This window comes from Lepisma saccharinum, chromosome 5, assembly GCF_977018435.1.
Source record: "Lepisma saccharinum chromosome 5, izLepSacc3.1, whole genome shotgun sequence".
NCBI classification, from domain to species: domain Eukaryota; kingdom Metazoa; phylum Arthropoda; class Insecta; order Zygentoma; family Lepismatidae; genus Lepisma; species Lepisma saccharinum.
Genome location: NC_139233.1, coordinates 38,251,465 through 38,273,896, shown reverse-complemented (window position 1 = coordinate 38,273,896; position 22,432 = coordinate 38,251,465). Strand labels below are relative to the sequence as shown.

The 22,432-nt window shown below is 36.5% G+C and overlaps 1 protein-coding gene across 2 annotated transcripts in view; it reads left to right on the top strand.

Moving 5' to 3' along the window:
* LOC145987765 (serine/arginine-rich splicing factor 7-like) overlaps positions 1 to 18,224 on the top strand; it is a 30,088-nt gene extending 11,864 nt beyond the window's left edge. Inside the window, exons 4-6 of one of the 2 annotated variants that reach the window (XM_083122439.1) lie at positions 5,559 to 5,735; positions 12,359 to 12,568; positions 17,639 to 18,224. In XM_083122439.1, the coding sequence (XP_082978565.1) occupies positions 5,559 to 5,735; positions 12,359 to 12,568; positions 17,639 to 17,717 (466 nt within the window). In that variant the 3' untranslated portion in view covers positions 17,718 to 18,224. Of the gene's footprint in view, positions 1 to 5,558; positions 5,736 to 12,358; positions 12,569 to 17,587 lie in introns of both variants that reach the window. The other variant, XM_083122440.1, reaches the window with a different exon arrangement.
* The last annotated feature ends 4,208 nt before the right edge of the window (positions 18,225 to 22,432 follow it).

Here is a 22,432-nt window from a genome sequence, read left to right as displayed (position 1 = left end):
GCTGAGAACAACGGTAATGCCAAAGATCAAAGAAATTATCTGATGAAACTGCCAAATGTGCTCCCACCCTAGTGAGAGTGGAATTATATTTTTATTGAGGATAGGTTTCTCAAATTTCAATTCTTTATTGGTAAATAATTTCCTCCTCTTACTCTTAGAAATATTTTTTTAAAACAAATAATCTTTGTCATTTGAACAACACTATTAGGTATACTGACCAGTAATTATTACAGGAACAAAACCACACTTACCTGCGTGAAAATGTGTTATATTTATGAAAGTTTCCAATCTATTTTACTTGTCACAGTGTCTGAAAAAAAAAAAAGGCGTTTTGAACCCGACCCCCTCCAATTTTCTGATTTTTCATACATAGGCATACCTTAATGAGGGTCGGCTTTTCAATGTTTGGCCAACTTTTTGGTCATCCAACCACCAGTTGGAGTTCAGTTTTAACCAACACCATGTTTATTAATGTGAAAATAACCAGAAGTTCTCTGACCTTGGGTACTGAACTGAACTGTACTGTACTGAACAATTGTATGTTGATAATGCTCGCATGAGATATTAGATTCCACTGCCATCTAGATGTCTAAATTCAAATCAAATTTTGCCTGTTGTGAAAAGGTAGAACTACAATAGGGCACATGCGGTTGTTGAAATTCATTGTTTACATTGCAAATACAGAACCAAATGTGCATGCATTGCATTGCTACATAGAAATACATGCAAGTAGAAAACCGTTACTACACCTTTGGCCTTTTTCCTAAAACCGATATTCACAAAATACTAAAATGTAGTACAAATTAGTATTTTTTCATACAGGACGAAAGAGACATCAGATGCAAATAACTCCTATCTAGCCGTGTATTTAGGAAAATATGTTGAGACTTTGCGCGTATATTTTGACTAGAAGTTTATACCCTGCTTTGTACACATTTTTTCCCTGGAAGAAAGTAACCACAGCAAATTTTAATTTTTTTATTGAACATTCATACTTTGTAGGCAACCTTTACACCGTATCTCTACCCAACGATATAGAAAGAACAATTAAAATTAAACATAGAATCAATGTTAAAATCGAATTAAATGAACAATAACAAACAAGTAAGAAAACACGTCAGCAGAGGGACTTGAACTCTCAACATAAAACGGAACACATGCTCCAAGCTACCGCCCTTATCCACCACACCAACTTGCCACATCGGGATTTGCTTCGCCATAGGACAGATGTCTACAGTACATGTACAGAAATCAGTCTGGCGACAGTTTACTTTGTTTTACCTGTTACTACGCACTTCATTTGAACTCTACCAAGTGCAACAAGTTTGTTTACATCAAGGTAGCTTTTTATGGAATTATTTCTCATTCAATGTGCCTGAGAAACTGTCTGGTGGAGATCGATCTTCAGATGATCCAGCCATGTTTGTTCACACACTACCAGTCATCCAGCTGACCCCGGAAAAAAGCAGGGATCAAGTTTACAGCCACTTAAGCTCCATTTGTGAAGCTGACCACAGATGGAAAAAAAAATAATTGCAGTAACCCTTAGTTATTTGCCCAACCCGACATCTCGCATTGAAAACCTGCCGTGAATGTGATGCAGATACCGAAGTCCAGCTTTGAAATGTTCTTAGTTTTGGAATTATGGGGTGGTTACATTTTGGTCGACTACATATGGTAATAACACAGTTATTATTGCAGTTGGAGATTTGATTTGTGGCTCACTGGAAACATTTGAAAATGTTTAAAATGATAAATTAACATACTTATTTGTGCAAGGTCAATGACCATACCATGCCAGGTTTCATTTTGGAACTTTTAGGACTACCATGGTATCGGACTGCACAACTGATCACAGTAAAAATGTTTTTTCTACTGCAGAGACAATTATTTCCTGAAATGGTAGCAGGGTGGAGAAATGATAAAAAATATCCTCCTGAACCAGAGAATTTGATGTTAAAAATTAGATGTTCTTTTGGTGTTGACCCTTTTGGAGGTGATGTGATCAGCAAAATGCTCAAGAGCACCTTTACCTCCCAGGGTTGTCCCCAGGTACCCATTGATTTGTAGCTGGGTGAGCCCCAGAGCCACTTTGTGGGAGGAGCAGACCGAAAATGTTCCAACCTTCGATCACTCACCCCGTGAATTGAACCTGGGTCTCCTGTGTGGAATTCAGATGCTCTACTGACTAGATCATCGCACCTCCTCACTCATGCTTGAAAATTGTAGCATTTGTAATTGTAAAAAATTTTGTTCATGACATTAATATTAATATATGAGTATTACATGCAATTATGTGCATCGTTGTATGAGAGTTTTTCTTTACAATATTCAAGAATTACTTCAGAATGTTAAAATAATTTTCAATAAACACAAGGTTTTTTCCTCCCCACATAGTACTTGTGTAGCTGAACGCTGGAAAAATGCTAGGTGGCATTTTTGTAGACCATGCAAAATACCCAAATTCTGGAAAAATATTGGCTTGTATGGGTTACTAAAATCTAGTTACGTTCCGGAGACTGGTCCATAGGCATTAGCCAATGGGGGATACGTTGATATTGAGGCAGTGCTATTTGCAACCATAGACACATAATTGGAATTGTTCTAGTCACATCTTTGTATAGCCATAAAGTTTGAACATGGGCTGTGTGTTATTTAGCAATATATTGCAAGTTTGGAATTGATGTGCAGAAGCATTTTTGATTAAATACACAGTTTGTAACGATAAAACTGGATTTTGCGTCGTTTCTAGCTTTCGTTCAGTGGGAAACAATTCCTTTCCAGGTTTTATTAATACTCTCAAGTTGCGTATCCAATAAAAATTACATTTATTAAAGAATAACCTTTAGTAAACAATTATAAAATGTAAAGTGAAAGGCCGCAGAGTTCCCGCTTGTCCTCTGTTTATAAAAGCACTTTGGATTGTATTGAAAAAAACAAAACAAAATACATTTCTGTAGCTACACACTCTTATAATAATTGAGTTTAAAAATAATTCCTGAATATTACTACATTTACTTACATGACCAAAGGCTAGCCTGTTTTGAGATCTCTACCTTTTTTTTTCTTCTGAATTGCGCTTTTCGTTCACCCTTTTGTAACAACCACTTTAATCGCTGAATACGAGAGCTCTCTTTATTATCAAAGTAATCACGTCTCACTTTAGCACTAAGTTTTTCACTTCACTTTCCTTTCTGCGAACTCTGATCCAATTAGAAGAAAACTCTCTGGAACAGCTGACAAAATCCTTTCGAGATGATCACGTCATCATATCAGACCCATGCTTCTAGGCACACGTTTCCATCTTCCTCACTGCAGCTTCCGGGCCAACCAACTTAGACCCTACAGTTTTCGTGGATATCGAAAACTAACAACGGACAGTCACAGATTCAGAGTTTTGACTACTTCTTAACGTGATTGCAAACTACCGTTCAGTAGACAAGAATGCATTTTCAGTCTTAACATGACGAAAACTGCGTGGCCTTCCAAAGGCTTCCCACGCTCACTCGCTATTGTTCTTAGCGCCAAAAGTAACTGACACTGCTGTTTCCCACGAGACCTAGTCCATGTTTTCAGGAGGGGTGTTTATAGTTCTTTTTGTAATTCTTTTCGGACATCTCAACAATCTGTTACAAGTTGAGTCAATTTGAAGAAGAATTGGTTACTATTTATGTGCACAGTGGCACTACATTTTCCATAACATGTCGCTCTATTGAGTATCTAATACGGAATAATGTAAAAATAAAATAAATGGGGTTCATAGATGAGGTGTGAATGGGAGCAAGCATCGTAATTGTGTGAAAGTAGTCTTCAAAGTAAAAATTACTTCTTATTTCAGTTTTACTTTGAAATCCTGAACTATTGTACTAATTTGTAATGTTTTACTGTAACAGGGTGGCTACTCACCGGGAATTCTGGGAATTATGTGTGAATTATTGGCTCCTGGAATTATGCGTAAATTCTACTTGAATTTTTCTCCGTAGACGTGAAAAATTACAACTTATAGTAATCCAATCCTATTCACATTTTATGCAAATACAAATTATTTTCGTATTTTTTTTGCTTGCTTGCTTCGCTCGCAAGTCCTGCTTTTCTTAGTGTTACCAGGTTTATAACCATAGCTAGGGGGTGGTGGGAGTCAGCCCTGGGTGCAGAACTAAATTAAGAAAAAAATGTTATAAAATTGATTGATTGATCTGTGGTTTTAAGTCCACTTTATGCGCAGAGAGGATAACCGGGACTGGATGTACAGTTTAAAGTGGGATCCGAACTACTGTGGCATGTGCCTCCACCAGGTATCAAACCTGGGACCCCTTGATCGCAAGGTGACGATGTTACCACTACACCATCGGGGAGGCACAAAAGTTGGTGTCCCGTGAAATGATTTGCGCCCTATTAAATCAATATTGATTGGAGCCTACAAAAAATTAGATCCAAAAAATTTCTTGCTCTCTTCACTCACATAGTTTCATAGTTCTCCGTAATGCATTTTCTTGTAATTTTTCAGACAGAGAAATAACACTTGTCTTAATTGATTTGTTTTAAACACATGAACAATTGTTTTGAGGAAAGGGAGTGTGTACACTTGAGACAATTTATGTAATTTTTGCTGTTGGTTTATTGTGAGATGGATGAATTGGTTGTGTAATGTATTTAAATAATATATGTTGTATATAATATGTATTAAAGAAACTTTGAATACATACACAATTTACTGTCCACGTTGCTCCATCTTGCATATATGTTAAACATATATCGTGCATGAAAGTTATACATGTTAATGTAAAAATAATTATTTTTGGAATGAATTTATCAAGCATTTTCTGTTTGAAAAATAGTTTGTGTGCTTGTTTTCCATTATGAAATTGAACGGGTTGAAAAAATAATTGAAATTGTTTGTTCGAACATAAGTACTTTAGCACCAACTTCTACCCCTTTTTTTGCATAATTCACAAGTATTATAACGTCTTTGATACTACTACTATTACTACTTATTATTAATAGTAATAATAACAATGTTGGTCCCGGCTTCGGCATCGATGTTTGCGGCTGTCCATTCATCAATTTCATCATATCACTCATCCCCATCTTTGCAAATTAGCCAAACGTGGCACAAGAAGCGAAATAAAATAAAACAAATCAATAATAATAATAATAGTTATAACTAAAATATTAATTATTATTATTAGTATGTTTATCCTGGCAATTTCTCTCTGCCTGCCCAGACAAAAATTCATGGTTGCGCCTCTGATTGTAAATTGAAATTCAGCACCTTAAATTAAATATTTTATTTATATTACGTATACCGTTTAATTGAATTATAATTTTTGGATGTTGGAATCACATAGACCCTTTATATTAAGATATTTGTGTGTGGATGTTGAGAGGCGGTAATACGTAAGGTTGAAATAGAGAAAACATCTCCTTGAATTTTTGAAAAGTTCGCCTTGGAAACCGGGAATCATACTTGAATTTTATCATGGTCCTAGAGTAGCCACCCTGTGTAATTTTCAAATCATTGAATTATATCTTTTGCTTTTCCATTTGATTTGTTGTAGGACCATATGCGGCCGTCGTGTAAGAGTTGAAATGTCAACTGGAATGAGTAAGTCAAGATTCCGTGGTCCTCCAGTGAGACGTGGTAGACCATTCCACCCAGAAGATCGGTGCTATGAGTGTGGAGAACGTGGCCATTATGCCCGTGATTGCTACAGATACAGGAGTCGCCGACGCAGGTATGATAGCTTCCAACTCTGACGTGATATTTTCTTTGTGAAGCTTAAAAGTGATATAGGTGACTTGAGTTTTCTTTTTTTAATAATGGTTTGATTATATCTTTTTTTGAAAAAAGAAAGTAACTTTTTATGTCACAATTTCTTTGAAAGTAAATTGTAGTTTTAAATAGTTTTATATTGAACCCATGCAAAATTATTATAAAAAACTGTTTTACCATTGGACAAAATAGTGATAATGTGTTCCTAACATTTTTGTAGGAAGTACGGCTGAAAGTACGGCCTTCAAAATACACTGCTAGAGTCTACTACGAGTAACTACAAATTGGGTGACTTCTAAGAACTACAGAGACACACCGCTGAAAGTTGCGAGTTAATAGCGTCGTAGTTTTTCATCGCATCAGCTAGCGGCAGATGCAGCATCTTTTTTACCCCAATGAGACAGCATCGTAGTTTGATTTACATTCTGCAGAGCATAGCGTTGCAGAGAGCTGCAACTTTTTCAAAGTATAGCCAGCGTAGTATTGCACGTATCAGCAACTCACGATCGTCTAGAAATTCACCAGAGTATAACGTCTTGACTGATCTCTCAGGGGGGAGATCGGGATGCCTTTGCTCAACGCAGTTAGTCGTCTTCTTCTTTATCCGTTTGGTTCTTCGGTTGGTTTCGCCGCCACGTCCCACACTACAAGAACACGCCCTCGTAGCCTCAGTTGGTACAACTCTTCTTAAAGCAGCTTGCCAATGGGATGGTGTAACTCCTTTTAAATTTTTTCTTTTCATAAGTGAGTTCAGTACTTAGAATTTAATAGTTGTGTTAGTTTGCAAAAGCAAATTGGATAGATTAATCACTAAATATTAACGTCTAAATACTAAAATGCATGCATGTACAGTATGCCATAGTTCTCGTAATTGTGGTATCAAGTAACGGCAAACACTATTTATATTTAAAAAAAATCTTAGTAGTCAATGAAAGATACTGGGCTCACAAGTTTTGGGAAGTAAAGAAATGAATTGTTTTTGCAACACAGTAGATCAGCCTCGGGGTCATGATTGATTTTCTTTGTTATGTGGGTGGGTGTTAACATGAGTGGATCTTCTGAAAATTTTGTTCCATTTCATTAGTTTTTGCATGCCTCTGGTTATCCGGCTAAAGTTTACAGTATAGATAACAGAATAGATTCTTTAAAATATAATCTATGTGCTGAATTTCAAGTTTCATTTATTTTCTAAATACCATGGTAATTTTTAGTATTGCAGTTCTAAATTCTTCAAGTGTCATTCTAATTCAGTCATTCCATCCTGGCTTTTTATTTTTTGCATTAGTTGCTATATTTGTAGTTACATAAATTAGTTGAAGCTGTACTTTGTACACAAATTTATTATTAATTTTATGGATGGCAGGAGGCAGGCATCTAATCCCTGTTAGGAAAGATAGCAATAATGACGAGATTGCTGAATTACTGTGTTGCTAAACATTCTGACCTGGTCTATTATGTTAAAAATTGTTCAGGAATGAAATTAATATTTCTACGAGTCGTTATTCTTGATGTTAGATCCAATGTGGTGGGTACGTGCTAGAAAAGCACTTTTCTTCTTTACCCTATCATGTGCGGTGAGGGTTGTCTTAAATTGGCAGATAAATTAGTGGATATGCCATGTAGAAGGCAGTTGCAAGATGCAAATTAATTGCTTATAATCTGTAACCTTTTAGATGATAGATTTTTGGAGTCATGGGTCATATGTTAAAAGGGATTTTGATTTTGCCAAGTGCTACACATGTTACATGATAAATATTGCATTAAAAGAACTGCATAGAATAAACTGGCGCAACTAGGTCAGATTTACCAGACTAAGTAGTATTAGAACTGAAATTATTTTGAATTTACCCTCGGAGACAATTTTAAAATCCCCCTTTTAAATTGGTGTACTTTGTGATGGTGGCAGATTGCGTGAGTAATTGACTGGCAATTTACAAATCGAATAATGCATATTAATTGCTAAAGTTTAAGATACAATACATCTGCTGTTGGAAATGCTGTTTAATGCTAAATGCCCATAAACCAGTATGTCAATGTTATCCTCCAATTTATCAGGTTTTTGTCACCTAGATGTGCTGGTAAACAACCTAGAGGCTCCCCAATAGTTGGGTGGTTAATGCTCTTGCCTTGTAATCAAGGGATCTGATGTTGATTCCTGAAGACATGCAGTATAATTAGTCTATCTTTGCATAAATTGAACCTAAAACTAACATTTACTAGCAATCACCAATGGGAATGTGCTGTACTTTGCTGCATTTGTAGAAAAACTTATTGTGCAAATTTGCATGTTCAAAGTTACATGCAATAAGAATATCCGGTTTCCATTCCCAGAGCCAGAATGTGTGTGTGCAGGGGCGCACTTATCCTCTCATCCTCATCTCCCAATATCGGTGAAAAATTTAGTCTTGAATAATTAAATTTTAAATTTTGTATGTGAAGAAACTAGAAATCGAAAGATTTACTAAACAGAAGATGCTTAATAATGCAGAAAAACTATCATGGTTTCATGTCATGAGTTGTGGTCGCATGACTTGAAAATGCACTTTATTTTTGGTGTGGTGCAGTAAACATGGAGAGAGTATTGCATGATAAAGTTTCGTATTTCCACATTGCTCTTGGTTTTTATCCGATTATTTTGGAAGGCCTCTGCCTTCCTTAAAACAGGCAATGTGAATGAAGGCAGAGGTCTTTCAAGCCCCAAAGTACAGTATAAGAGGTGTGGGTAACTTTGGTTTCAGTAGTTGGGATATGACGTACAATGACGATTGAAAATGTTTTTGCACAGAATGTTCTCAGAGGTTGAGAAAGTAATTGTTTATGAGATGAAATATTTGTCTCGGGATTTTTTTTCTGGAAAACCTGGAATTATACTTGGAATTTTTCCTTTCTGCAAAACCACATGCTTTCAATTCATTTATGGCGGTCATTCTATTAACAGAGGTTGAAGCTATTCAAAATGGAAGTCATTCTTGAGATGGTGTGTGATATGAATGTAAATGTGAGTTGCATTAACCTTGGAATAGACTGAATGATCGGATGAGTGTGCATATTGTGATTAAGCCGAAAAGGTTGGCTGGATAGTTGAGTAGTTGCACTTACGGCTGGCCTCTTTTGTGAATTGTTTGGAATAAGACTATTAGATTTGGCAATTGTGTGGAATATAATCTACTCTTACTTATGGCTCCATGCATGAGGGGTAGCCTAAAAATGTGTTTTGCAGGATGATGTTGAAGTGATCTGCAGCTGTGACAGTAGTCTGCTTCTGATGTGTAGATTTCGGTTTGTGCCATGTACGGGCAGATTTAAGTGACTGTAGAGAATATGCACATAGTGTTACAGCAGAAGACGTGGCAAACATAAGTGTTTCTCAGACTTGGGCAAAAATTGGAAGTATTCTGTTGCTGGCCTTTAAAAAGGTGATAGATACACTGACATTGCTGAAAGATGGCATTTGAAGAATGTACTTTCCAACCACAAAAATGAGTTTGGCTCTAATGGATGAATCCAAACTCGTAAAGAGTGGAAACATATGCTGTGGTTTCATATCAATATTTTGCTAATGTGGGCTAGTTTGTTTATTACCACTTATTGTATCGTGTTTGGGATGACTCGCAACAAAGCATTTTTGAAGTGAAATAAAGCAGATTCTTATGGATTCAGCTTCCCTGTCAGTGTTACCCTTGCAGCTGTCACCCCTATTTTGCCAGCAGACTCGTCAGTTTAGCACATGTGTACTCGTCAATGGTTCCAGCCAATTGCTTCTAGACATTTTCAGAGTTCTGATGTATTGCTCTGTGAAAAGATGACCAGACCTTACATGGCAAGAGGGCTTTCCCTTTTATCTCCTTGATTTTGACCTGGAACTCTGCAAATTCCTTTTGATCTTCGTAGACGGTGCTAGTTGGAAACTACTACACCAGCAGTGATGAAGTGAAGTATGGCATTCAGATGCATGACATGGCCATTTAAGAGAAGGTCTTCAGCAGGTGCAGTGTCCCAGTGTCTGTCTGGGCTACGTTGAAAAATATGTCCATGCAGTATTTGTCTTCTCCATAAGATCATTTGTCACCAGAATGGATACTCCTTGTGGTGTCGAAAACTTGTTTGGACTACCCCTTGTATTTTTTTTCTAAAATAGTGATCAATTTACCGGCATAGAAGTCATAGAAAAGGGTGACAATTAATCACTATTAGAAAAATCATGTAGTACCATGGCAGCATAACATACATCAAAAGTAGTAGTCCTTTACTTATGTACTACATCATGCATTCCCAATACATTAACTTTGAGGAACAAAAGTTTTGAACAATATCATACTTCAATAGAACTTCACAACTTCCCTGTTTTTTTTTTCACCTTTTAATCGACCTGGAAGACTTTTTTTGATCAGATTGGTGAAATCATAGAATGCAATGTTATCTAATACATATAATGCCTGGGAACAGTACTGTGTTTACTCAAACCACGCGCACAAGAAACCAACATTGCACTGAAAACATAACACATTCGTAACCTTCCTTGAAATTCATTATTGATCACAATTGTCCTCAAATAAGTACACAAGAGGAACTCTTTTATTGGCCTTTAGAGGATGGATGAAACACCATGAACAGGTGAGTAGTAATGCAATTGGGTGTCTTGAATTTTTCACTTTCCGCATTGTTTACAATAAGACTAACAAATGACAGGCATGCCTCCTTGATGGTTAATCCTTATATAATGTACGGTATATATTGTATAATAACCATGGTTGCAAGGACCTGTTTATTGTTATTGATGCCTGGGCAAAGTAAATAAAATTCAAGATCATAAGTTCCATCAGTTTGCTCACCAGAAAATGTGTTGTACCATCTGTGGTGATGAATAAGATAGTAATGGAATCCATAGTACACATTCTATTTTGATTTAGTAGAAGTGAAATGTAATAATAATACATAGTTATTAACACAAAATTTCAATTCACTGTCATTTCTTAGAAACATGGATATTTATTTGTCACTAAATGTGGTAAGAAGAATTTAGTTTCTGCAGTTTTTCTTTCAATTTTGAAAGGCATTTTTAATGATATGATAATCTTTGTTAAAACTCTTGGGTGTCAATATTGAATAATTTAAAAATTTGTTCACTACAACTAGTTTTATTATTATTTGTTTGTATATTCACTTATTTTGTGGGAAAATATCAATCTATACGTGACACTGTAAAAGTGTCAGCCCTAAATCCCCCTCCCCCCTTTCTCTTATGGCTCAAAAATCATATAAGTTAAATTTGCATTGCAAGAAGTAGAAACAAGCACTGGCCACGAGTTACCAGACTATCAGTATGGAAAATAAAATATATTCAATATGAATCTTGTGATGCAATAGTTCAATCAATAAGTATAGCCATTACCTCTGTTTTATGCATTTCTGGGAAATTCTGACTTCCCAATTTCATTGTATATTACATACATGCTTGCTTGTGTATTTTCCAGATAGAAATTGGCATATAAGAAAACACCAAGATTTCATCATGTTCCTCACCCCCATTTTCTCAAATTCTCAAGCATGACCTATAATTGATACTGATAGGAGTATCATGACGTGTCAAAATGAGCATGGCCATGATTTTTTCCCCGTCTATCCAATGCCTCAATGCGGGGATCTGGTGTCCATGAAGTATTGAATTTTATCAGTTTTAAATGTTGCGTGTACAGGTAAGAATGCATTTCTCAAAACATTTGTCAACCACGAGGAAATTTCTGCCATGGTGTTGCCAGATGATCTCGTTGAAATTGTTGTATGTTGAGGTGTCACAAAGTGAATTAAATTTTTATGTTGCCTCATCAAGTTTTGCATATTATACTAAAGCCAGATATTTTCCCTAGATTTGTATTTAGAAAGTTTATAAATTATTAAAATTTGGGTGTATACGAAATGCAGAATGTGAGTTGTTGCTCAGGCTTTGTAAAATAACAAGCAGACACACTTTAATTTTAAATCTTGGAATATAGCAAATACAAGGTCTTTCTGATACATAGGTAGTGAAAGCAATTTCTATCTGAATTTCATTAAACTGCACATTTTTTTTTAACTGTGGGTATTAAAATTTGGTCTATGCTGCTAAAGGAACATCCTCGTAAATATGAGGAATGGAAAAAAATGAGTTAAGTAGCCTGCCTATACTGTTTGCATATTTCTGGGAAGAGATTGTTTTTTCCTTGCACAGCTGTGCCTTAAGATTATACATTCTGCCCCGCAGTTGATGGTTACATTAAACTTCACTTATTCATAAAATCATGTAATTATAACTTTACAAAAGTGTTATTGTCATTTATATAAGATTTGTATTTGCATCATCTAAGTCTAAGCAAAGTTTTCTTCTCACCTTTGAAAAATGTTATTTGTAAACTACTACTGCACATAGTGCACATAAATACAACTTAAAGCCTTGTTCCCCAGTAGTCAATTTAAAATATGGCATATTCCAGTAAAATCATTTTTAGGTAAGGGAGGTGCCCTTAAGGTATTTTTTTCTAGATATAGGTCTGTACAAAATATTTGACAACGTATTTACTACAGTTCTTACTCCCGATCCCGTTCAAGATCCCGATCTCGCAGCCGCTCCAGAGATCGTCGCACTCGCTCCAGAACCAGGTCAAGGACTGGATCTCCTTCCCGCTCGAGGTCACGCAGCGCCAAGTCACGCTCTCGTTCCAGAGACCGGGATAGGTCCAGATCACGAGATAGGTCACGAACACCAAACCGTTCGAAGTCAAGATCAAGGTCTCGCTCTCGCTCCAAGACTAGAAGCAGGTGAGTTAATTTAAATGTTTATATTTTACTTCGTAGGTTAAGATTTTTGTGTTTTGCACCATTCAGGAATATGAGGGTAGTCATGGAGCCAAACCATTTTACATTTTGTCACTATCTGTTTCACATGGTAGTAAGCACTTAATGTTTTACATTTTACAAGCTCTTCAGAAACCAGTGGTGTGTGTGTGTAAACTGATTGTAAGGGGAATTCAAGTATGCTGTTTTAGTACAATACAATCATGACTGGAAATTCTCAAAGGTTAAAAAATGTGGATGTATATAGTTATTTGTGAACAAATTTAAGTACATAGTGTTACCATACACACACATGCAAACAATCTTTTCCACAAGAGTTCCACTTTTTCTGCCCACTTCCAGTAAAACACATTGACTCACATTTTTCTTATACAGTAATCGCTTTACCCATGTACACACAAAGTTTCTCATGGGTGTTCTCTTTGTTGAAAACATAATTGTATTACATGAATTACAACATTTTGAATTAATTTCAGGGATAACATTTATAATTGTATTAATGTCGAGACACTTCTACATGATATAGCCCAATAAAGTAAATAATAATTTTGTATGAATTTATCTGATTTTTCATGTCACTGAGGATCAAAACTATTGTTGCAACACTTTTGGATTACTATTACCAGATGAATGTTAGACCAGTTTTTGCACTGCCATTTTGCCCAACCTTTAGATCCTCTTGTGCTGAATTTCAGTTCTGTGTAGTTGTGGTTGGCTGTTTAAAATTCCAGGCATTGCATGATCTTCTGAGAACATAGCCAGAAAGGGTAAATAAAATAATTTTTTGAAGAAAAATCCCGATCAAAGCCGAACTAGATCCTTTGCTTGGCAATTTTTTTCCTAAATTTAAAACCACCTACTCATGGTGTGCTGAATTTAACCTTTATTGTCTGGAACCTTGCATACCTGTATTGTCGTTGAAGACGTTGCCTTTTCAAGCACATGCTCTTCAAACTTCCCTCTAAGTCCGAACAAAATTCCCAACTCCAAAACTAATTGTCGTAGAGAGATGAAATTGGTTTTGCTTTCTTTCTTAAAGACAGAGCTTTTAGCGGAGGTAAAATTTATACATTGTGCAAAGTTTAATTTTGTTTAACAAAAATTGACAGGTCCTCTTGCCCCTGTGCCCCCACCTCAATAGACCAAAGTAAATGAAAAATGCAGTATGTAGTGGTGGTACAACCATGCTAAGTTTTGAAATCAGACTGATACTTCTCGAGTAAAAAATAATTACATTATATAAAGAGCAGTGCTGTCAGCTTTGGGACAATGTCTGGAATGTTGTTTCTAGCGTCGACCCTATGGATGCTGGATGAACCAAATGTGGACGGATGGATGGCAAAAGACCACTATCAGGATGTGTAATACACGTGCCCCAACTTTGAAGAAAAAGTAATGTAAATTGTGCGTAATTACGGAAAATTTCGAACTTTGTGCCTTTCCCCCCACTTCCCTCCGCGACTCTTAATTGTCAGGTGTTACTTAAAATGTTGCTTATTACTCATTCTTACATTTAGAAATTTAAATCGTTAAAAAAGATGCAGTGGCAGAAAAGTTAGATTTTTGTCTTCACTTTATAAGATGCAGTAGTTTAGAAGTTAGTCTTTTTTATAAATCTATCCCATACTAATTTTTCTAACAAAGGGGAAGGACTTTTGCAAACTGTGCATGTTAATAGTAGTAAGAATGTATATATTGGTGTGTAATTAGAGTATGTCATAACTTTCATATGTATACTAAAGATAAAAAAAAAAGAATGAACTGAAATAACATGTAAAGTTTTCAAGAAATGGCGCATTAATTGCTGCCACATGCTCCTGTCCGAACGATAACAGGTTAAATGTAGACACATGAGTATTGTAGTGGATGACCAAGTGAGGCAAGGAAAAGAAAAGTAGAAGATAGGGTATGATCTCATCTGACCATTTTTACAATTAGACGAAAATGCCACCAGATTTGCTAGACCCCCCCCATCTGTAAGAAAAATATCTTGGAGGACAAACCTTTTCTGTGAGGAAGTTGTACAAGCTGTGGAACATTATTTTGCCAAATGGTATAATGCCATTAGAACTCTTTTTTTTTTACAATGTATGTCAGTTAAAATAAGATCATTGTACGTAAATATAGACGAGGTGTCTCATTAATCTACATTTTCCACTTGCTCATTGAACCGCCCTTATACAGTCAACTCTCGATTCTACGACCTTTCACAGTTCCCGGGAAAAGGGTCGTTATTTCGAAGGGGTCGTTATTGGAATTTGCACCAATTTTCAGCTTAAAGGGAGCTCAAACGGACACAAAGATGCCTAGGAGATGGTAACACCATTTATCCTGGTAGTTATACAACCTGTTATGCACAGGATGCATGTTGTAAGAAGGAAAATAGAACATGAAAAAGTTTTCACAAACGAGAATTTAAAATAATGTTACTTTGTTTCAATTGTGCACAGTCGTTGCTTTTCCAGGAAATTGTTACAATTCTAGTTCATGAGAAACCCGTTTGCACTGAGACCAATGGAAAGGAAAACAATCTCTTGCTTATTGCAAGTGAAACTCTAAGAATCTTGACACCAGTCAGACTGGTGCCAGCAAAAGTCTGGAGATAATCGGGCAGAATGAATGTTTTTGGATTTTATACGGGTTTACTGGAGCATTGTCTGTTACAAGATTAACTGGTAAGAGTAGATCTCTCGGGAGAAACAACACAACCTCTCTAGGCACCAGACAAAAAAAATAAAGGTAGGGTTATAATTTTCGTTCTGGTTCGGCTGTGTAAAATACATCGTAAAAAAAAAGTCACTTTTCTTTGCTTCCACCAACTTCATTCACCCTCCTTCCCCATTCAAGGGAGCAGTCCAAACTCTTTCCTTGCCTTGCATTGTAATCCAGCGTGAAAAAGGAAACGTCCAACTTGCGATCTGTTTTCACCCAATGCCTATTCTAGGACAAGTCATTAAACAGCGTGGCAGTCGATAATCATTCGGGTTTGGAATTGAATTTCACGTTAAACTGTTTATTTAGTCCCGAATAGCCCATCAGCATAAAATGAACTGAAAACAAGCTTTATGAAACTGCGCATTTTCAGTTAATCGACTATTTAATGTTGGATTTAGGAGTATTCTCGATGTCAAACACCCACCCCTCCAAACGTTTTCCCCTTGAATAATGTCTTTTTAAATCGGTCTCAGTGACCATTCCTACATTGAACTCATTTTTTTTTCTCTCCACATGAATGGTTTTGAAGAAAAGCGGATGCAAATTAAATTTACAGATTTGCTTATCAGAAGGTGCAGAACATGAAGTTATTTTAACTCTTGTTTTCCTTTCTGCAGATCGAATTTCGTTATCCTCAAATCAAAACAGCTTTGCGAGATTCAAAACAATAACTTTTTCCTTCACGCTGGATGAGTCTATCGGCAAGCAAGAGCTTTGCAGACACTAGACAAAACACTGGTGCCAGCTGCATCGTAAAAACGAGGAGCCCAGCTGGAAGTTCGAGCAACAGGTGGCGAAAGAGAAAAATCCCAGTATTTTAAAGATAACGCCCAACTGTCGAAGACTGAACTTTTAACAGCAGTGTAAAGAAGAAAGAAATGACCCTTGCTTTACGTTTTACCATGCAACAGACAATAATGCGGGCAATATTTCCTATGCAGACAACAGCATAAAAAAAATAAGAAACTGAATTCTGCCGTGCACACCAGTGGTGGAGAATGAGCTGGGGAAAGTGAGTTGGGTCACTTTTTTTTTTTTTTATACTTGTTCTGTGGTTTTTGTTAGTTTCAAGAATATATCCAGAACTGGTTGCCCCATCTTAGACGTCAAAGGAAAGGAAGAGGAGTGGGTCCTTTTCCACCCTCGCCTGTAATCAGCCTGCATCAGCAAGAAAATCGTGGTTGAAACAATCTGCATCACCCCCCCCCCCCTTCGTTTGCTGACAGGAAAAGAGGGAGAAGTCAGTCAACCAACGGAACACTTTTTTGGCAGATATTACGACATCCACACAATTAGGAAAACGTATGAAGTGGGAAACGGGAGTTATGATGCACGTAAGATCGAAGTAAACTTTTGTGGAAACCTGGATGACAACGCATTAAGCGGGTTTACGATCTTTAGTTCACCTATGTGGTTTTGATTATCTATAAAAGTTTTGCTTTTTTATGAAGTGTTGCAGGGAACAAAGAACACATTTTGAATGAAAGCAGTTACCGGAAGTTGTCGTCTACAAGGCCGAGAGTTGCTCACTCACGGGAACCTGCTGAACTCTAGGTCAGAGCTGGACAGATGGGCCAGACTTCCAGGCGCCACGCATCTGTATTTTCGAACATTCCTGCAATCTTATCTCTCAAGGTGGTGTATTTATCGATGAAAGAGCTTGACCTGCCATACACATTGGCAAAGACTGCAAGTCCAGCAGTCATTTCAGGCTGCTCCCCCCCCTCCTCTGCGAGTTTTCAGCAGCTCTTAGGACAAGGAAACAAGTCAAGTCGATTTAAAATAACATCCAAGCACATTCAATCTTCTTTTCTCGCGTATCCAAGAGCAAGGTTGGCACTTTGGGTAGCGGCCGTTAGGTGCGGGGTAACATTGGCACACTTGAGGGAGGGGAGGGTAGAGGTCAAGTGCTATTGGATATCACTCGAGCATGGTGTGGTGGTGTCTATTTTTAGTTCAGACCCACTTGTGAGCGGTAGAGCGTTCATAAAGGGAATGAGTGGAGGAAAAAACAACGCATTTTTCGGCCGATTTCCTTCAATTTTTCAACTCGTTTTCCAAATTTTTCACGGTTCCCGGTAAAAGGGTCGTTACTTCGAGAGGGTCGTTATACCCGGGGTCGTAGAATCGAGAGTTGACTGTATGTAACTTTAAGATTAAAGAGTAGTCAGTCATATTAGAAACAAGTTAATATGATCTGTATTTGCAGTGACAAAACCTGTTTGTCCTATTTTAGCCTAAACCTGTGTGTTTCGATTCATCTTTCAGCTAAGAACAAGCGCAAGGGCCAACTTTACTGATGATTTCTTGTTTCCCCAGGACTCCACGTGGATCACCAGAAAGGAACCATGGATCTCCTGGCCAGCAAAATGGGGATGCTGATGATGACCAGAAGTAACCATGTTACATGTTCTGTCTATATAAACTTTAATATTAATCTTTTATAGATAATCATTTCATTTTGACTGTAGTTGTAAATGTTGAAAATTAGTAAGACACAAGAAAAAGTATGCATTTTTTTTGATGGGTAATCTTTGATTTTTTTCATACCAAATTTGGAAATTCTTGTCTTAACAGATGTAATAACTAAAGTATATGCAATGCTACTTGCAAAGATATTTTTTGTTTATTTCCTATCATGATGAAGTAGTTTTTAAGATGGGGCAAGAAGTTATTGCTGTAGAGTATTAATATGTTTTGAGAAGTGTGACATTGTCTTTGTGCTTATTGTTCTCTCTAGTTTTTGCTTGTAAATGTTCATTCATATTGGAATTTACTGTTCAAGTAGCAGTCAATGCCCCTCTGAAACATACAAATTATTAGCAAATCCATGTATAGATAGAGTATATGAACAAATACCATTTGTAGCGGTATACAAACTTGCGTAAAAACTTTTACTCTGAAAGATGTTTGTCAAAATTACTCAGTTAATGTATATGGTATCATTCTTCATACTCTTCCTGTTTTTTTTTTTTTTTTTAAAGAATAAATAATTAATAAGATCGTTGAGTTTGAAATGAAATTTTACAGATCCATACGCTTGTGAAGTGACACGACTGACTGTATTGCATGATATGGTGCAAATTGGTTACTTCGATGGTTGTTGGAAATAAGATTCCAGAGGGGGAGTATAGGGGCTATCCAAGAGTAAACAAAGGCAAATCAAATGGCCTAATCTATTGTGGAACTTCAGCACATCAACTTCTGGTTTGGTGTAAATGTTATAGTAGGTGGGCAATTCAAGCACTTACATGTGCCTTTTTTTCTTTTGCATCTCATAAAATTTAACACACAAACTTTATGATGATGATAAGAGGTGTCCTGACGAAGTAGTGGGTTTTGCACATCCATTGGATGAGCAACTAAGAAGTAATATGGTTCATTCCAGAATGAACTGTGTTACTTTTTGGGAAACGGGGAAAACTAACTCATTGTTCCGGTGATCGTGGTTAAATACAAGCAGCATGTCAAATATAAGATATATAGAGAGAGGGGATGAAATTTAATGATGTAGCTAATTAAGCATAGAAAAATATAAATACATATATTTCAGCAAGACAAAAGCTCTATAATAAGTCACTGGAGTGCATTTTAAGTTTTGTCATCAGGAAAAATTGGCCATGTTGATTAAAATATACATTACAGTTAGAATTTGTTTATCATATAAAGCATCGTAATTAACTCATTTCTCCATAGATCACCATCGAAACTGAATTAGTAAAAATATGACAGACAGAAGATGACTGGAGCCACAACTAGAAATAATGGCTATTTTTCTTGGCAACTTTTTTTCTGAATGTCCTTTAGGTTTAAAGATGTAAGTTCTCGTATGCTGTATTATTATTATTATTATTATTATTATTATTCACTAGTATCTTCTTTCTCAATTATCAGTTTTAATACTGGCAATGCACGTTCAATGAGTGAGATCCTGTGTTTCACGGTGACGAGGGAGCTAGTGGATTGATAACGATTTACTATGGACAGGGCTCGAAAAATCCTGGTCGCCATGGCGACTAAAAATTTCAGCTTGGCGACTGATCTTTTGCTGTAATATTGCAGTTTTTTAAGTTTTAGTGTACGAAACTTTCAAGATTCTAAGTTCAAATTGCAGTACAGCGTAATTATCAAAGTTGTGAACATTCTATAGAATCAGTAACAATTTCTTACTCTTTGTCCCCCATTTCCAGCTTTCTCGCATAATTCAGCGATGTTTAGAATACTGTGATGCTCAGCTTATAGACTGATTTGCTTTATTTTACTTCGCTTTTTGTGCCACTTTTAGCTAATTTGCAAATATGGTGATGTGATGATATGATGAAATTGATGAATGGACAAGTTCAAACATCCAAGCCCAGTCCGGGATTCGAAAACCGGGACCCCTGGCATCTTGGCACAATGTGCTAACCACTCTGCCACAGGGGTTGGATCAGCTTCTTATAGTATCCACAATTACTAGTAGGTGGTTTCCTGGCGCCTGATTTTCAGACCTGGCGCCTAGCTCTGAATAAAATTTTTTGAGCACTGACTATAAATATATTAAGGTCACAACTCCGTTCTTAGCTATGGTGGATTCAACTGCACTGTCAAAATACCGAGAACCTTACCTTCAATAACATTTATCAGTTATGTAGGTCAAACTTCCTGGTGGAGTGGCAGGTGGTTCGAATCCCAGCCTGACCATGGGTTTCTCTCATTACTCATCCTCACTGTAGAGAATAGCCAAAAGTGATAGATAGCAGACACGAAATAACTAAAAAATAATAAAAATAGTTATTTACGCTGGGTTGCATATAATACATTCGTTATTAGCATCAATTTATTTATGTACATGTAGTTTCAAAGTGTCTTAATGAATGCAAAATTTAGGCACACATTAATTTTCATAATTACAAGCCATAAATGGGGCTGAATTTATGTTAGTTACTTTTTATGCACAGGCAGGCTAATCTGGATTGGACCTATACAACTGTCCCCAGTGTGGAGCAGTTTGTTGCAATAATTAAATAAAATAACTTGACAAATGTCACTTCACACGAGTATATTAAACATTTTGTAGTCACCATGCTGACCTATAACTAGAGGCACATATTTTTGGTAAATAAATTTTCTTCATTTTTGTTCATTCTTTTCAGGTTATGCACAAATCAAATATAATTGCAAAAATGTCAACTATAGGTGCAACAGTTTTTTAAGTCAAAGTTGAATCCGAATCACTATGTGGCTCCACAGAGTATCGAACCCAGAACCCCTGGTTTACAAGGAATGACATTAGGTTGGGGGGGGGGGACATATAAACTGCTTCATAAAATTTGACAAATTGCTATTGATGGAATGCTTGGGATCAGGATGTCATTTGCACTTTCTCTTAGTGATTTTAAGACCGGAGTTATGAAAGAAGAAAAAAACCTTTTTCGTGTGCTATTTTAATTAGGCCAAAAGGAAGTATGGTTCAGCAAGGGTTGGTGGGGGTACTGATAGATTGGTTTATTTATTTTACTTCAATTTTTGGCTAATTGTGTAGATGAGAATGAATTATGGTATGGTGAAATTGATGATGGGACACTCGCATATAACAACCATCCCCAGGCAGACTGGATCAAACCAGATTTCCCTGTCATTGTAGTGCACTCTGCTAACCACTCAGCAATGGAGATCTGCTGTGAGATAAAGACTGACGTGTGTGTATTACATTTCGGTGAATGCATACGTGATCCACTGCCCCTCCCCGTGCACACAAAACACACACATACCACTCACGCATGCACACATCTACATTAAAAAAGTAAGTATTATTCCTGCAATACAATCACTAAAATATCTTTCCATTGGACAACTGTAAATGGGAGAAGATGCTTCTTGCAGCTGTGTGTAGGGTGACATTTAAAAGGTTCACTATTATTGAGAAAATGTCACATTAATTGTAAGGAAGATTTTGAAATGTCCACACAATCAGAAAGAAGTTTCACTTCAAAGAGTCTGTTACAAATTAATTATCTTGAGCTTTATGCATTGAATGAATGAGTTACGAGTCTTGCTTTTTTGGAATGCACAGTTTTAATCTAACAACATTGATGAACCTGACAGGCTTGTTGCTTGCCTTGAGTACAGGGTCAACGAAGTTAGTAGTAAGTTGTTTTAATACAGTATATTGATACACTTGCAAGTTGAATTGCATCTTCTGCAAATCTGCTGTATAAAGATAAACTGCCGGAGTACTAAGTGAGGTGAGTACACAAGAAACTGATTGTAGAATTAAGTTGTGAAATTAATTGTAAAAACTTATTTTTAAAACATGGAAACTTAAGTAGAATTGCAATTTTTCTGTAATTTTCTTAAAAGTAGTTGTGTAAATAATGAAAATAATATTTTGGTCTGAGAGGATCTTTGGAAATTTTGGGACTGATCTGATACCCCCCTCAACTATTGCTGACACTGAAATTTTCAGTGAAAATTTAATACTGGTTTTCAAAATATTGGTTCAGGGTGTCTACCTTTCTCGAAATTCCTGCAAATGTCAGGGAAATTTCCTGTCTGGAAAAGTCAACATTTTTGTATTAGGGTAGGTCCTTTGACGAAGAAAGGACACGCAAGAAATTTAAAACTTGGACAACCTACACTTCAGTTTAATATACTGACCATTACCAGTTCTTACAGTAAAATTTGAACTATTTTCATCTGCTAGAATAGGTGTACTATGAAATTGTACTATAATGTATTATTTATGCAGTAATATGAATTTTTAAAACAATAATTCCGTTAATATGCTCCCCATATCCAAATCAATTACTGTTAAGTTTACCTTCTTGCTATTATGAGGCTCAGTCAATAAATAACGAGGCAGAGGATATTACACAAAAAAGTATGGTAGTTTGAAATTGGTCGATGGGCCTGACATGATGCTGCAAGTGTGGTGAAACTGATTCGTGCAGGTTTCCTCACTAGATGGCATTACGTGTGTGCAAGGTATGTGCAAAGGCTGCTAACCAAGCAGCAACAGTGTCCAGTCATTCCGTGTTGGACTGCAATTCATAATGGAGGCATCCAAAGAGGAGCAGCAGGGTGTTCTGTGCTTCTTGACATTGGAAGGTGTAGGGGGTCATGAAATCCATT